The 16461-nt window shown below is 50.8% G+C and overlaps 1 protein-coding gene across 2 annotated transcripts; it reads left to right on the plus strand.

Annotated features, from left to right (window-relative positions):
* Positions 1-12842: 12842 nt before the first annotated feature.
* Positions 12843-16101, plus strand: LOC308057540 (ribosome-binding protein 1-like). Of its 2 annotated transcripts, XM_080411630.1 has the most exons (4): positions 12843-13100; positions 14114-14266; positions 14603-14721; positions 15517-16101. In XM_080411630.1, the coding sequence occupies exons 2-4, from the start codon at positions 14192-14194 to the stop codon at positions 15728-15730; spliced, it is 408 nt and encodes a 135-aa protein (XP_080267756.1). In that variant the 5' UTR covers positions 12843-13100; positions 14114-14191; the 3' UTR covers positions 15731-16101. The 2 variants fall into 2 exon arrangements, with proteins under 2 accessions (XP_080267756.1, XP_080267755.1); XM_080411629.1 differs by having other exon boundaries at positions 12843-14266.
* Positions 16102-16461: the final 360 nt, after the last annotated feature.

Raw genomic sequence — 16461 nt, forward strand, 5'->3', positions numbered from 1 at the left:
GCGTACCTTCATGGAAGGAGAGTAGGAGCAGCCCCGTCTGTCTGACCGACTGACCACCCGCTGCTGTACGTGGGTGGAGAGGCTTCTAGGAGTAGCACATAGAAAATGAAAGTTTGTAAAAGGAGTCACCTACAGGAGAAAATGCCAAGAGTGAGGTTGGCCTTGTGACTCATAAATAGTGGACCCTTTTGTACTTTTATGATTTTGTCTATGTTCTTCCTGTCTTGCTCGCTTTTCTTGTGGGAAGAATGTTGTGTCCCTCTCCAGCAGCGAAGCTTTGTGTATTGAAAGGCTATTAGGTAGAAGCCGTAGGATTATGGAGCAGGAAAGGAGATGCAGAGTGATTAAGGTGAAAAGAATCCATCTCTGGTTTTAGATGCCATACTTGACCTGCTGGGACTTGTTTCTTTCTGAATACTTGTTCCTTCAAAATGTTCAGTGTGCCTTCCACACAAACAATACAATGAGTTGCTGCTTCTCAGTTGTGTCTGGAACTATCTGGAGTCCAGTTCTCAGATATAACAGAGATTCAAGGTAGGCACCCCATAATGGGGAGCCCAGACTGAGTGAGTGACTGCTTCCGAGGAGTTTGTGACCTGTCCAGTATTACGTAGAAATTCTGAGAGAGGAGAGGATGGAATCCAGTTTTCAACAGTAAAAACATCCGGATCATGGGTTATTTCTCCACATTTCACAAGCCTGTCTTTCATTCAGTGGCCCGTCCATGTCTTCTGGAACAGATGGGGCAGCAGTTTGACTGAAATACTCTGTCTAGATCCATGTCTAGAGACACATTTGTGTCGTGCAAGGAATAAAACTGGGGTCTTCAAGATTTCAAGCCTGTGACTTTGTTGTTCATGATTTTCTGTGCGCAACACATAGAGAAACTGAAATTGCTGGAGGAATACTGTGTGGCTCACTGTGTGTCAGAGATACAGAGGTGTGTATCTATGTATGAGAGAGAGGTTGTGCATGTTTAAGAAACAGGAATGGCCTCTTTGTGACCATATGTAGTGATTTTCAGCAAATTTCCCTTATACATTAAAAAGTAGAATGCCTTGGAAGAAAGGGATTCACCCAGATGCATCTTAAATCTGTATTATGATAATTTTGTCTCGGAGTGCACAAATTTGAGGGGATTTATTTTATGTTAAGATTTTTGTCACAAGTAGGATGATTCAAGATGCACTCTAGGTGTAAATAAGTAGTATTAAGTCATGCTGGTTATAAAAATGTGTGGGTTTTCACTGCAGGTGAGAACTCGGGGTCTACTTTTCATATGTCATCATCAGCTGAAAAAGACGATGTGAAGGATGCCATTGAATATTATGGGGTGCAGGTATGTAAGCCCAAATATTTTGGATTACAGTCTGATTCAGTAAGTTGTATTATACACTAAGGTAAAGAAAACTTACCAGTCTGTGAATATTGCTGAAGAGAGAGTCCTGTAGGTGAAGGCTGCGTTACAGTCTGAAGGAGAGTTGGATACAGTTGTCTTATGGTGGGGTAAAATCCTTGTCACTATGTCGGATGCTTGCTGTTACACTGATTTGTTTTCAGTTGGTTTGCTTAATTTTTGAGGGGTGTTTTTCCTCTTGTGCACTGCTGAGAAGCAGTGCAGGCAAATGCGGGTTTTTTTGCCTGTGCAAAACGCATGTTCAAGTGAAGAGGGAGATTTGTCTATAATACGCTGATCTGTTTGATGAAACATGCCGGTCTTCCTCTTTGTAAGACAAAGATCAAAGAGAACGCCTTGAAATGTGGTGACCTTTCTGATGCTTCCCAAGCCTCTGCAAAATGTGCTCTTGTTTGGCCACGTGAAGTGTTTGAAAAGGGTTTTCTCAGAGGGTATCCTAGAGGGGAATAAGGCAGGCGTCCTGCTTGTGGCGGGTGTGCGGGGCAGGGCTGCACAGCGGGGTCTGGCATCCTCTGGAACACCCGAAGGGACAGCGTAGCAAATGATTTCCACCCCACAGCCGGGCATCACGAGAGAGGGACGTGCCTAATTCTAGCAGGCAAAGCGCAGGACTTAAGCCTGTTGCAAGGTGGTAGTAGTTGGCCAGTGAGCTTGGGAAGGGGGAGGGTAAGACAGGTGGTGTCTGGCTGAGGTGCTCCTTCCCTCTTGTGAGCGGAGGGGTCTTTGCCGCGGGAGAACAGGGCCTGGCTGACGAGAGGAGCGCGAGGAGCGTGACGGTCTCAGCCCGCTGGGACACCAAGGCTGCAGGCCCTCTTCAGGAGGCACCACGAGGGGAAGGGGCGTGTGGGCAGGACTGTGACACGGGGCAGAAGCAGTTGGAGCTGTTGAGAAACAGAGCGTGGGGACAGGGACTTGAGGGGGCTGGGTAGGGTTAAGGCGTGGTGCGGTTTTCCTGCGAGCTTGGGTTCCTGATTCCTGGGATGAGGGCAGGAGCAGGCAGGTTTCCCTAATAAATCCTTTCCTTTGCACCTTGGAGTGGAATTTATTATTTCTGAAGCTCGGGTGAAGAAATAATCCTCCCTTAGCCAGTTCTCTGTGTGGTGAACGGTAAGAAGCTTGTCATGTTCATTCTCGTTGGGTTAGCTTAGGTGGCCGGGGACTGTACAATGCCAGACGGCAGAGCGCGATGGAGGGAGGAGGGTGGGTGAGAAAAATGTTGGCAGTTTTAATGAAAAACGGTATTAAAGCAATAAAACATGAAAAATAAACATGCTCTGTGACAAGCGCCGGCAGTTACAGAAAGCAAGCAGGCTAAAAGGTAAAAGCAACCCTAATGCCTAGGGTGTCCCTTGATTTTTCTTATAAAAATGGCTTTCAAAATGCCTTATTTCTATTATAGGATGAGTTTGCAACAGAAATTGCATAGATCAACTGTAATATTTTTTTTCTTGATAATCTTTCTGTCTGTACCTGTTTACTTAAGGATAAATGTATTGTAGAAACTATCAACTTGATAGAAAAAACAGCACATGAAAATCACACTGATAAGGCAGAAATTTCACATCAGAAATTTCACAGCAGAAAATGAGGAATTGCACAGCGCTGACAAGCAGTTCTAAGTCCAAAACCTTGGAAAGAAAGAGATGCAAGAATGTGGGTTGAAAATGAGAAGAGGGAATTGAAAACAAGTTTTAAAAACATTACAGCAGAACTAAAGCAGCTGCTTGGTGAAATTAATGAAACTGGGAAAACTCCTTCCCTTGTGGAAGAAATGTCAGAAGATGGCTTCAGTGCTGAGCTGAAGAGTTCTCATGTTGTTTCGTCTCATGCAACAGAATCAAGTAACAGCTTAGAAAGTAAAGGTGAATTTGGAGACATTAAACTTATGCTAGGTGGAAAAGTACCCAAAATGGAAACTGTAATCCAAGTCTTGGTGTCCTTTCTGATCAAGATAAGTGAAATGCAAACACAGAAGATACCTGGAGTACAGGTGAAGGAGATTGCACAAATAATATCAATGATACAAAGATGCCTCTAGCAAATGCAGAGAGAAAAAAAAAGCCTCCTATGGAAATGGAAGAGAATGAAACTGGAAGTAGTAGTAATGCAGTGGGAGGTTGTGAATACTCCCCGAGATACAGCTTTAAAACAAGTCTTTTGGATGACATTTCTAATATGATTCCTAAAATAAGACCAGTTTCTACACGTGATGAAAATGCACTTTTTGTAACAGAGAGGGAACTTGGAAAAGACTCTGGATTTAGTGATGATTTTCCCAGGGACTGCTTTATCGACAGCAAAATAGGAGAAACAGAAATGGAAAGTCTTTTTGCAAATGCTCAGCAATCATACGTCGTGCTGAAAAGGAATCTTGATGAAGAACTAAACCAAGATACGGGAAGATTTAAGGGTAGGGTAGGAATGCTGCAAATAGTATTCCTGGCTTTGGAGAAAGAGAAGGTACAGCTGCTAAAAGAGGTGGTTCACCTGCTACTCTTTAGTCTCCCTCCGGATCAACGGTCCTGTTCACTTTTGCTATTTGTCATGAAGGGGAAGATGCTTCCTACAAATTGGGTTTTGTTCTAATGGAAATAGGTGACTTGTGAATAAAGAGAGCAGTGGAGAGTTGTCTTTTCCCCCATTTTTGGAAAACGGAATGCATTATTGTTCCAGTTTAACAGCAGGTGGCACTCGGTTCCAGTGCAAGTAGTTATCACTTCATTGCCGTAAAAAGAAATCCATATAAATATGTCGGTTCTGATTCTGAATCAAAGAATGAAAATAGCTTCTGAACAGGGTCTTGACTAATAATTCATGTGCTGTGATATCTGCGTGGTGTGTCTTCATTGCCTTTCACTAAAATTCCTCTTTCCTGTGAAACCATTTGTGTTTGTGGGTTTGGTATCTTTTTTTCTTTCCTCCCCTTGTTCAGGAAGCAGTAGCCCAGCACAGTTCCACTTGATTTTTTTCTGGTGGTGTTACAACTAACATTGTGCAGTCCTTCTAACTCTGTCCATCAGTAATGCTTTCACTTTTTTGTTGTTCATGTTTTAAGAGACACTATTGTTTTCTTTCTAAGGGCTGTATTTTTGTTGTCTTTCATGATGAGTGAATTTGAAGAACTCCCAATGACATAATACATTTTGTAGTGTAATTTTGTGAAAATGCTTCTCTATGAATTACAAAAAAGATTTCATTTTATATTATTTCAGAGGTAAAACCTGAATTAATCAATCTTGGATGTGGTGTTTCTGTCTTCTAGAAATACTAAGAAATACATGAAGCTTAACTTTGTTTTTATAGGTTGAGAAGAAAAAAGCAAACAAAGATGTTCAAAAGTGCAGGCGGTGGCAAAACAGGAATGTGTGGATAAATTAAATAACATCATTAATCGGCAAATGAAACAAAAGATTACTGTAAGGAAGTATGACTGAAAATGGAGAATGAAAACACGAAGACAAAAAGAATTTTTCATCTGGGGAGAGCTCAAAATTATTAAAATGCCAATGAAAGGGTAAGCTAAGGAAATCTTTAATTCTTATTTGTAGTACTATGTAAGTGTCTTAGGTTTTCTAATATTGTAGTAGTTGAAGTAGTTTCCTCAGTGGTGAAAGCCATAGTGAGTAGTCCACTGCTTCTCAAAAAGTGAAGAAAATTTCTTCTTAGAAAACACTAAGCTCATGATGGAGGTTCAAATTTATTGCCTGCTCTAAAAAAAAGAAAAGGAAAAAAAAAAAAGAAAAAAAAAAAAACATCCAAATTCCTGTGATTTCCTTGTCAATACTGAGGCAAAATGCATCTTCAAAACCAGAAAGAGAAGCAGACTGGAAAAAGCAGTTACTTTTGTAGGAAATGGCCACCTAGAAAAGAAAAGTAGGAACTGGCGGTTTGCTACTACTCCCTTTTCTAGGTGATTTTAGTGATCTCCGTGCAGTTGGTGTTTTCCTTTTCATTAAGTTAATATGCCCTTTGTCAGGAGAGGGTGATTTGAAGAATCAGTCAGCAGTATGCAGGCGAGCGGAGGTTATCTTTATTCGGCAGCGCTGGGTGCATGGGGGATTGCTCCACCAAAGTCATGCACCCTGAGGGGACTTTTCAGTCCCCCCTTTATACAAGCTACTCAGACCTATTCATTAGTTTTCCAAGAAATTGCTTACATATTCATTACAATTCTGAGAATTCATTTACATATCTCGTGCCTGCGCAATTGTCCTTGAGGAGTTGTCTCTGCACAGACTCTATTCATCAACGGCCATGTTTAAAGTCTTTGTCTTCGCCACGTTGCATGTACAACAGGAATCTAAGACAGAATGTCCCTTCTTAAGATAACCAACCCAAGGACTTAGCAGTCTGTGCATCCGTCATGTGGCAATAAGGGTCCTTGGACATCTCCCGACTTTTAACTAAACATAGGTGTGTCATCCTTTAGATAAGTGGTACAGCATTCACTGTTCAGAGTTCCCGTTGTTTGTCAGGCAGCACCAGTCCCGCTGTGTCACCACTTTTCCTTCTCAACCTGGACTTTGGACAGAGACCAGTCCTGCAGACACCTCGGCAAGGAGGAGCCCTTGATGAGGACGACGACGAGCCGCTTTTGGGTGAGCTCAGAGCTGACTGAAACACAAGCGAAAAGCCCCAGCTCAAACCAGGCCACTTTGCTTTTCTTGAAAGTCACAAAGCTTCGCTCTGGTGGGTCTCTTTGCATCGGAAACCCTTGTGCTCCCAACGCTGTGACCTGTGTGGGTGCCAAGTCAGAGCAGTCCGTCACCGCCTGCCTTTGAATTCAAGGTTTGAACCGCGCAGTGTGGCCAGAGAGGGCACATGCTGCGAGAGGTCACGGACCATCATTTCCCTGGCCCTGCGGCTAAGCCAGCGCAGCCCGCTGCTGTGCCGGGAGCGGTGGGGACAGTGCCGCTCTGTCCCCACACAGCTGCCCAGAGCTCAGGGGAGGGGGCGGCCTGGAAGCGCCTGGGCTCCAGCGGCCGGCCAGAGAAAGCCCCCGCCCCGTTCTCACAGGGGAAGTGACTGACATGTGCAGGGTTTCTCCTGCTCGGACTGCAACAAGTTTCCCAGGAAGCTCCCCAAGGCATGGACGTTTGGGTCTGAAGCCCCCCGGGCCGAGAGCAGGCGCTGCCAGGGAGCTAGAGCCCGCGGCAGGCTGGCCGTCACTCAGCAGGCAGGTGAACCTGCTTCCCCGCACCCCGCTCCATCCACCTCCACCAGCTCTTACTTCCAGCCTGCTCCCCCCGCCCCGTACCCCCATCCTTTCTCCCGTGCGGCAGCTGCAGCAGGCACTTACCAGCCTCCCGAGCCCCCGGCTGACACGGGGCACTGGCACGCTCAGCCGGCAGCGCTGGCCCCGCTGCAGGAGGGCTAATCCGCAGGCTGCAGAGGAATCACTCACTGACCCAGGGAAGGGAAAGCCCATTTATTTAGGCTACTTGAATTTGGCACGCACAGAACATATCCCAGTAACGCATGGGAGGCTAAGGGGTTTGTTTTGTTTTTTTCTTTTTTCTTCTCTACAGACATAGAGGAAAACTATGCAACTCCCATGTACACACCGCACAAAGGAAACAGCTTTAAGCAACCACCGGTGAAACGTGGAAGCCTTTTAAGATCTCTGGAGCTGGCACAGGAATGTTCTCTACCCCCCATACAAAAGGCATTTCAATTTCAGGTCAGACTGTCTAGGTGATATTTCCATGCATTTCTACAGAAGTAAAGAAGCTAACAGACAAAAAGCCCAGATCAAGCCATATTAGTCAGGCTGATTGGTTCTACCAAGTTAGACCAATAGTGATTATGAACAAATGGACCAAGTGACCAAAGCCTGAGGCTGAGAATACCACTTTTTGAGATGTGGTTTCTTTTCACTGTACTACCCATAGAACTGGAGCACTCTGATAGAAGTATCTGCATTTGTAGAAGCCTCAGAAGCATCTGACCCGCTAGTAAGTGTGTATTAGAGAAACGAAGGTAGTTCTAAATTAAACTATGTCAACAGAAAAGTAGTTGATAGAATCCCTCAGGCTGAAGGAGAACTCAAGGCACTTCATAACAAGAACATTGAACCTCTAGAACAAGTGAACCTTTAAATATTATTACTGCACCGTGAGTTTACAAGAGTGGATTAGGACTATTTCTCCAGAAAAATGTGTCTATTTTATGTCTGTTTCACTTCAGGATTAGCCTTTATTAGTACTGCTCTGCAACTGCTAGCACTAAGAATTTAACCCAGTTTTTGTGCCAACAGGTTGTTTTAGCCTAACTTTCACTACAGGTTTTCAGTTTTGTATAAAGTGGTTACAGGGGAAACTGTTTCTGAGTTTGGCCATTTGACCAGCAGCCTCAAAAAGACGGACTGAATTTTGCTTTTTACAACAAAGAAAATTAAGAACAGGAACCAGTTTGTTCTCACCCCCCCACCCCCCACCCCCCCCTTTCATCCCATGATACATTGACACTTTGCAGCTTTGGACCAACATTTTTGGAGACCTTTAGCGTTAATCCATTGGGGACAGTATTGGGCTGCTGGACAACCAATGCAAATATTAATAAACCAAGAGAAATCCTTAGATTTGATTTGTTGAGGGTCATTTGTACATACGAGCTACATCTCCAAAATGTGCTTTATTCTACCAGACAGCTTCCCTGCAGTTAGTGAAACCCTTGCCTAGAGTGGTTGCTTTACATAACTGATCTATTAAAACATGGAATGCCTGTAGAGTTGTGGCACTGCATGACATCTACAAGGGACTTGCTTCAAAAGCTACGACCAGGGAGCCTCCTGGCTTCTCAGCAGTGCAAGCTCGGGGCAGGTCCTCTGGCCCATTTGCTTGGCATTCATGCTTTATGCCTAAAAAAAGAGGCAAAACACTCAATGTGGCATTCCAGCATGCTAGTAATCAATCAAATGTACTTGGTAGTAACATTAGAAGAGGCAATCGGGTCACCAAGCAGGTAAGCCCTGCCTTGGCTTAGGCATTTGGATGGTTTTCTCTGACGTGTGTCAGAGCAGACCTCTGGCTACACGCCAAATAGCAATGCAGAAATACCGGGGAGAACGTTTTCACTACATCCGTGCTCAGACTGTTCCCCTTTTCACTGCAGGCTCTCTCAGGAGCGCATCTCTCCTTTCTAGGGCTACCCTGGGTATGGCGGGTGAGGAAGCTACACGCAGGCAGGCTCCAATGGCTGACTCAGCTCCCGCTGGCTCTGGAGAGGTGGGTGGAAGAATCAGAGTGAGAATCTGGGCTGTAGAGACCAGAAAGGCTTTGCTGCTCCAAGGGATCAACAATGGATTCTTTTTTTGGAGATCAGGGAGCCCAACCCAAGCCCGTCTGATGTGGAGAAAAGCTGAATTTCTTCAGGATTTCTTTTTTTTTTTAACTTCCACCTGTGCAGCACAGCCTCCCTGGCTAGTTCGAGTCCACTGGCCAGCTGTCGTGTGAAGGCTGGCACTGCTGCACAACGATCCTGTCTGTCTTGCAGGCTGCGAGATTTTGGCCCAGTGCAGCAGGAGGAACTGAAGGGGGTCAGCGCTCCCTGGCTACAAGCCAGGCCGACTGAGCATGAAATCTCTGAATCCTGCAGCAACATGTTTACTCCTTGGTTAACGGTGTCTGACAGGCTGAACAGAACTTTGCTTCTCCACGTGGAGATGCAATGCCCTTTGAAATGAGTAATCACAACCACATCTCTAAATCAAGCGCATTGTTAATTACTACTGTTGCACAGGATGTTTGAGATCGTGTCTTTCAACAGACACAGGCTTGAATGTCCTCTGCCACAGCAGCAGCTCTAGAAGGAATCTAATGGTTTCTAGCCTGTATGGTGCAGATGTGCTGCTCTGCATGGTACAGCTATGGTGTCACAGACACTGCAAAACCTGCTCTTGTCCTGCGCACAGTTCTAGTGCCTCTAAAATTCAGTCAGACAGTGTAAGTTTTAGCCAGAGCTCATTTGAGCTGCATCACGGGGCATTTCACTTGTGAAGTTCTCATCTCTCACTAGTATCTCAAAAAACCCAGCCATCCACAACCAAAAACCAAAGGCCAATCCAGCATCCAGCTGCTTTGGGAGGTGGCGGGAGCAGCTGACGGGGCTGGAGAGCATTTGCCAGCCGTCAGTGATGCCCTTGCCCTAAGCTGGAGTGGTGAATTTTGATCTAAGTCTGACGTGGTGGCAGTGTGAGGTCAGCAGCTCTGTTGGTACCAGTGCATTGTTGGGGTTGCTAGGTGAGGAGTGCAGGGTGCTCAGCTCCGCCCCGGTCAGCTCCGGGGCACATTGGTCTGGCCCTAAAGCCAGCAGAAGGACGTGGGTACATGTTCTCTGGACCCTCGTTTCTGTTTCCTGCCAGGAAGAGGAAATCCATCCCTTTTCACCCTGCAGGTTAGGAATAATCCCTCTGTCCCGATGGGGACCATCCCAAAGTGATGCTGCGTTGTCAGGAGGGAGGGGGCTGGCACCAGCTGTGCTGGGATGGAGCCGGCTGAGGCCGCTGAAATCCCAAACGACTGGGATGGACCAGGATAGCGATGCCTGTAGTATCAGCTGGGATCTCGCGCGGTGCCCTGGTGTAGAAAGTTGGTCCTGCCGGAGGGAGGCTGGTTCCAGCTGGCGTTGGCAGCCTGCCCGCCTGCCGGCTCTCTGCTGCTTTGTCTGGGATGCTTGGCGAGGCGGGCAGGGAGAGCTGGGCTGCTGATTGAAACAGCCCTCAACAACCCCCCTGGGGGTTGGAGACGATGTTTCCATTGCACTGTCACCCCCTGGCTGCACCAGTGCAGATTCGGCTGTGAGTGAGTTCGCCGCTGTCAGCTGTGAGAAAGGGAAAGGCTCTGAGGTCTCTCCCTGTGAGCACTGAGGTTTTGAAAAGATGCTGATCTCCTTAGTTTTATTCTTATTTTTGCCTCCTCCCTTTCCAGCCACTCCCTCCGTCCCCAGCCCACAACCTCTTAAAGAGGAAATTCAATGATGTTTACAGTTAAGCGCGGGGATGGGAACTTCTGATAGCCGAGGGCTTGATGCATTGATCACGAGAAAGCGCAGCCTGGCACCTCCTGGGGAGTGCCCCTGCGCAGATGAACTGCCTGACTGCAGCATCGGGGGGGTTGTGAGCCACGTGGAGGTGATGCCCATGGGGGAAACGCACGAGTGGGACAGCGGGGAAGAGACTGGCTTCCAGACTCGGGACGGGGTTCGGTTAGCGATTAAGAAGAGTGGAGGCAGCAGCATCTTCCTCCGCGTGGGGTTGCACCCTGCCTGCCACGTCTCAGACCAGGCAGTACAGTCTCCGTTGCGGCTCCGTGTGTTATGGGTGGAGAACCTGAGCGTGGAGAGGAGGGTGGGAACGGATGCCCACCAGTTAACAGCAGAGGTGGAAAGAGAAGCACCACATCCAGTGCTCCCTTTGCAAGTCTCGTTTCTTCCTGTGGGCATCTGCTGGGGAGATGAGATGGTTAATGACCATGCTTTTGCTTTTTTTTGGCTTGAACTTAGGCCTTTTCCTGGTGTTTGCATTGCAAGGAGATGGTAGCGTCTTGGTTCTCTGTGTGGCGTCTGTAGCATCATTGCTGGGGTGGTTCTCATCACTGGAGGCTGGGAGCAGCGACCCAGTGGGATGTGGTCACTGTGTGTCCTCCCTGCCAGGCTGGGCAGAGGCCAGCAGTGCTGCAGGGTGCGGGTGGCAAAGGGAGGCGGCCAGGGCTGTTGCAAAGCTGGGGAAAGCTCTCCCGTGCATGCTTTCCCCTTCCAGGGGGGTGTTTTATTCCAAAGCTGAGACCCTGGATGCACTTCCACCTGCGCCTGGGTGCAGAGATAAGGCAGGTGGCCCAGGGAGAGCCCAGGTCTTGGCCAAACTGCACCAGGCAGTCTGGAAACGGGCTCTTTTACTGCCGCAGGGCTGCAGGTATTGCCCAGGGTCGTGCAAAAGCGTCCCATTGGACATGGCATGGGCACTTTGCTCGTGGCTGTCTCTGATTGCATCCCTGCTTTTTTCTTCCCCCTCTTTGGTTCTTCTGGAGCTTGCTGCAGCCAGTGCAAGCAGCCCCTGCGGTGTGGCTGGAGCACCGTGCGCAGGCAGCGCAGCGGAGGAGCGCAAACCTGGGAGGGGGTGGGGGGTGTCAGCAGGTTGCCCACACAACACAGATGGACATGGGAAACTCGCTGCTCACAGAGAGGCCGTTGCGCCTCTTTGTTTTCCCCACTAACTGTTGTTCTGGTGTCTTGCAGGCACAGAAGAATAAGGCAGGATGGATGTCTATGGCCCTCAGATGCTGAATGTTGTGCTCTTTGGAGGTTTGATGGTGGTATTGGCCATCGGGATCTTCCTGGTGTTCACCTTCATGGAGAAGGTCCTCCGTCCTTCTGAGGAGGCCTTGGCCAAGCAAGGCAAAGGGCTTAAGAAGACTCAGCAGAAGGAAAAAGAGAAAAAGAAGAAAGAGGAAGCTGTTGAGAAAAAAGGAAAAGGAAAGAAAAATCAAGAGAAACCTAATGGACAGGTCCCAGAGGCGCACCAAAGTGCTCCAGTGGTCAGCTCTGTCACCATAAAGAAAAGCAATGTTCTTCCAGCCCATGAGGAGCAGAAGCATAATGGACCTGTCAAGAAGGTGGCTGCATCCAAGAACAAGAGCGAGCCAGGTAAGGCCAAGTTCCTCTGCATATATCCCCGTCGGGTAAGCCGGCAGAGGGATCGGAGAAGGGCTGGAGTCATCTCGTTCCCTTAGCAAAGAGCTGGAACGAACCTGCCTGGTGAAAGGCAGGAGATGACCTTGCTGCTCTGCATCACTGGCACCGCTGCGTGGAGCGACAGTCCCCCAGCGAGGCTGTGTCACGATGGAGTCCAGCTTCTGATGCCCACCATGTCTCTGCTCCCTGGCTTTAGCAAAGCGTGCCCAGCTCCGTCTGGAATCGCTCAGTGTGATGGAGGGTGGTGGCAGGGCGGCAGGAGCAGTAGCAGAGCCAGGCAGAGGTGGCAGCTGGCTCAGGGAACGCTTGTCTGTGGTGGGCACCGTCCCCAGTGCTCGTCACGTTGCTTTCAGTTAGAGAGGTATCAAACTTGGCTGTGGACATCTGGGCGGTTGCTGGCGTGAAATGGCAGTTATGGGGTTGAAGTCAACTGAGGTGATGCTACTCAGCCCTGCCGTTGGCTCGAGCGCTCCCAACCCCTCCTCTCTCCTCCCCAGCACCTGCGGACTCGGATGGGCCCCTCTACCTGCCCTACAAGACGCTTGTGTCCACTGTCAGCAGCACGGTGTTCAGTGAGGGGGAGGCCCAGCAGCTCATCGAGATCCTGACGGAGAAAGCGGGCATCGTCCAGGACACCTGGCACGCGGTAGGGCTGCCAGCAGCGTCGTGTCCACCAGGGCTGGGCCAAGCCTCCGGGGGTGCGGAGGGGCGAAGGCAGCCCGTTTTTGGGCAGGCTGTCCCCCGAGGGTCAGCCTTAGAGACGGGAGCTGAATTTTCCCCTGGAGCAGAGGGCAGGACCCTGTGCGTGTGGGGTGGAGGGGTTGGATGCGGAGGTGGTGGTCCCCGCTGATGTGCCACCCTGTGCCGGCAGGCCAAGCAGAAGGGTGACCCTGTCACTGTCCTGAAACGCCAGCTGGAGGAGAAGGAGAAGCAGCTCGCCACTAAGCAGGAGGCTGCAGCCGCTGCCAGAAACAAGGTGGAGGAGCTGAGTCAGGTAAGTGCCGCGCAGCCCTCCCGGCACCCCTGGCACAGGCTCTGCGCCTCACGGCTCGCCATGTGCCTCCCTCTCCCCGCGTCTTACCCGCCCTTGCAGGTGAAGCCCAGGGGTTCTCTGGGCCCTTCATCCATTTGCTGTTTTCTCCCCAAAAAGGGGAGGAGATGCCCACCTGAGCTCCTCTCCTGGGCCTGATCCAGCCCGGGGAGGCACGTGCCCTGTTGGCAGCCGCAGCAGGAGCGGGCTAAAGCCGTGCCCGTAAGAGACTGCAGCTTTCTGCTGCTCTACGGAGGACAGTAAAGCCCTTCTCATCTCTTGGCAGAGCCCCTGAGCTGAGAAGGTGTTGAACAGTCCCTTTTTAAGGAGCCTGGTGCTATTTACAGCCCCCTTGCCTGACTCAGCCCCTTGCCTCCACCTCTCGTTGGGTGTTGAAGTCAGAAGGGACCCCCGGCGCGTCGTGCTCAGCACCTCCTGCCCCGCAGCCGCCAGGACCCTGCTGCAGCAAGTCCATCTGCCTGCAGGCAGGAGAGGAGAGGGCGAAGCCACCCTGTGCACTGAGTGCTGTGCTAAACCCCGGCCTGTGCAGGCAGCCCAGGGCAGCGGCACGGCATCACCCAGCCGGCCAAGAGAGCACCCCTGCCTTGGCAGGGGGCGGAGGGGGAGTCTGTGTTTCATTTGTGGGGGTGTTTTCTTTTTTTAGTTTTCCTGCTTTGCCGCAAACTTGATGTGATGATGTTGATCCTGGGGCCAGGGAGGGGAATAAAATTCCAGGCCCTCACTCCTGTCTCTTAGCTGGCCCAATGTGGAACAACAGTGGCATCCAGTGGCCACTGAGCCCAAAGCTTAATGCAGGAGGAAATGTAAGTGCGGAACGGTGTAGCTGGGCCTGGGGGCAGCGCCGAAAGGGTTACACTTCTTAAAGTCTTCTGAGCTAGGAGGCCACTTGGTTCGAGTCCCCTTAAAGCAGGGAAGTTCCTACGCTGAAACTGACCGGGTGGCTTCTCTCCTCGAAGGAGCTGGCGGCCGAGCGGGCCAAGGCGACAACCCTGGAGGGCAAGCTGAAGGAGCAGCTGCTGGCCCGCGAGCAGGAGATGGCAGCGGTGCAGGCACGCATGCAGGCCAGCTACCAGGACCATGTCAGCGAAACGCAGCAGCTGCAGGGCAAGGTGAGCCCCACGCGGTGCTCTGCAGCTTCCTCCGCTGGCTGCCGGCTGGCCCTCGGTGGCAGCTGCCTGGTCTTTTGGAGAAGACCGAGGTGGACGAGGGGACCAGAGCCTCGGGGAGGGGCGAGAGCCCCGCAGTGCTCCTGAGCCGTGGTGCTCACGCTAGAAGAGGGATGTGGGAGCATCCTCACGGGATGCAGCAGCCGCAGGGGCTGTCAGCATCAGCAGACACCTCGCTGTGGCTTCCTTGCCAGTCCCTCTTGCTCATGGAGTGGGCTCCTCAGGGGAGAGCTGAGGGGCTGGCAGCGGCGGCATTAACCCCTGTTGGTCTCTCCCTAGATCCGCACCCTGCAGGAGCAGCTGGAGAATGGCCCTGACACGCAGCTGGCTCGCCTGCAGCAGGAGAACTCCATCCTGAGCGATGCCTTCTGCCAGATCAGAAGTCAGATGGAGAGCAAGTAAGACTAGGGGTGGGGGTGGGGGGCAGAGCCTGGGGCCGCCCTCTGGCAAGCCCTGGGGGTGGCTGTCCATCATGATTGGCCACCCCCTTTCTTGAGGGTGCTTCTACAGATGCCCCAGCTAAGTGGAGGTAGAGGAGGGAGTGAGGAAGAGATTGCCAAATGGCTTTTGTGGGCCTGGCAGGGGAAACAAGGATGCTTTTCCCAAGTGGAAGGGCAGGGGAAGCCCTCTCTGCTTTGGAGTCACCTGTGCTGATGCTAGCGGAGGGGGCAGAGGGGACCAGAAGGCGCTGCAGCATTTCTCCACACTTCGGAGAGCTTGTGCTCACCAACTTCAGAAGAAATGTCGCTGGCTCTTTGATGGGAGCGGTGCCGCAGAGAACCGAGACCTGCCTGGTGCATACAGAACAACCAGGAGCTAGGGGAAGAATTTGGCACTCTCTTTTTGTAGAAAGTCTGAAATGGCTGGTGATTAACAGTGGTCAATTAATTACAGAGCAGACTCCAGCTGCTTAGAGTGCTTTCTCCTGTGTCTGGGAACACAGACCCTTGCGTCTTCTATTTCATGAGAAAGGAATGTCTCCTGTGATGGAAACGGAGCTTTTGAAATTGATGTGTCAGCTCCTTCCACCCCATCCCTGAAGGACCAGGCGTGTCCGAGAAGCAGGCCAACACAACCGTTGAGATGTTTCAAGCCCTGTTATCAGGCCCACAGGAGGATGTGTTCCCCCTGGGTAACGCCAGGGATGCTTGACTGGCCTGCGGGCTGGAATAACGCTGCTTCTGTTGGTGCAGGCAAAACGCTGAGGTGGCCAGGTTACAGGAGTGGTGCGGCAAGCTGATGAACGAGCTCTCTGAGAAGTCAGAGGTGCTGCAGCAAGAGGAGCAGCTGAGGAAGAGCTGGGAGATGAAAGTGGCAGCCTTGGAGAGGCAGATGGAGCAGCTGCAGGTCAGGCAAGCGCCTGCAAACCTGCTCCCCCCGGGTGTGAGGGTGGGGGGGGAAGCCTAGGTGGTGCACCGTGCTGGGTGGTAGCCTCAGGTGAGAGAGGAAACCCAGTGGCCCCTGCCAGCGGGTGCTCACGAGGATGTGGGTGCTCCCTCTCGACTCTGAAGCCCTTGGTGCAGGAGGTAGAGCTTGTGGCTTTGTTGTTGTCACCGGGGTGTGGCTGGATTTGGGTTTTTTAGGGGTGTTTAAAGGACACCTCCCAGGTAGAGCCTCTGAGCACGCCACTGGAGCAGTGGTGCATCGCTGGCTTGTGGCCACCGAGGCAGCTCAGTGGAGACCTGAGGTGACCCGAGATGTTTTGGAGGGGGGAGTGTCACCAGACGGCCAAGGGAGACTCAGGCAGATGCCTTCTTTTGACTCCCATGTAGGAAAAACTAGGAAAAAAAAAAAGAAAGAACCGGGGCCAGGCAGCAAGCGAACTACAGGAGCGGCTGAAGGTTACCCAGGACCAACTGGCCAAAGGGAGAATGAAGAAGTGTAAAGAACAGCTTCAGGAAACGGTACTGGTGGTAGCCACAGCCATCCCTCCCCTTGGTGCTGGTGGAGGGCAGGGGGAAGCGCCTGTCAGGCAGCGGTTGAAAACCGGAGACAAGGTGGCACTTGCTGCCAGAAACCATCTGGGTGGCTTTTGGGAAGCTCTGGGAGCACAGGAGATGGTGGTCATGGTTCTCCCTTCTCAAAAGGCAGGACCTGGCCCATCTGTGAAACGCTTTGATGCTTGAGCTGCCATGAGA

This window comes from Falco punctatus (assembly GCF_963210335.1).
Source record: "Falco punctatus genome assembly, contig: scaffold_22, whole genome shotgun sequence".
Lineage (NCBI taxonomy): Eukaryota > Metazoa > Chordata > Aves > Falconiformes > Falconidae > Falco > Falco punctatus.

Coding starts and splice junctions, on each gene's coding strand:
- LOC308057540 (XM_080411629.1), top strand. CDS start 14,192: ATGGCAGCGGTGCAGGCACGCATGCAGGCCAGCTACCAGGACCATGTC. Junction 14,267..14,602: donor CGCAGCAGCTGCAGGGCAAG/GTGAGCCCCACG, acceptor GTCTCTCCCTAG/ATCCGCACCCTGCAGGAGCA. Junction 14,722..15,516: donor AGAAGTCAGATGGAGAGCAA/GTAAGACTAGGG, acceptor CTGTTGGTGCAG/GCAAAACGCTGAGGTGGCCA.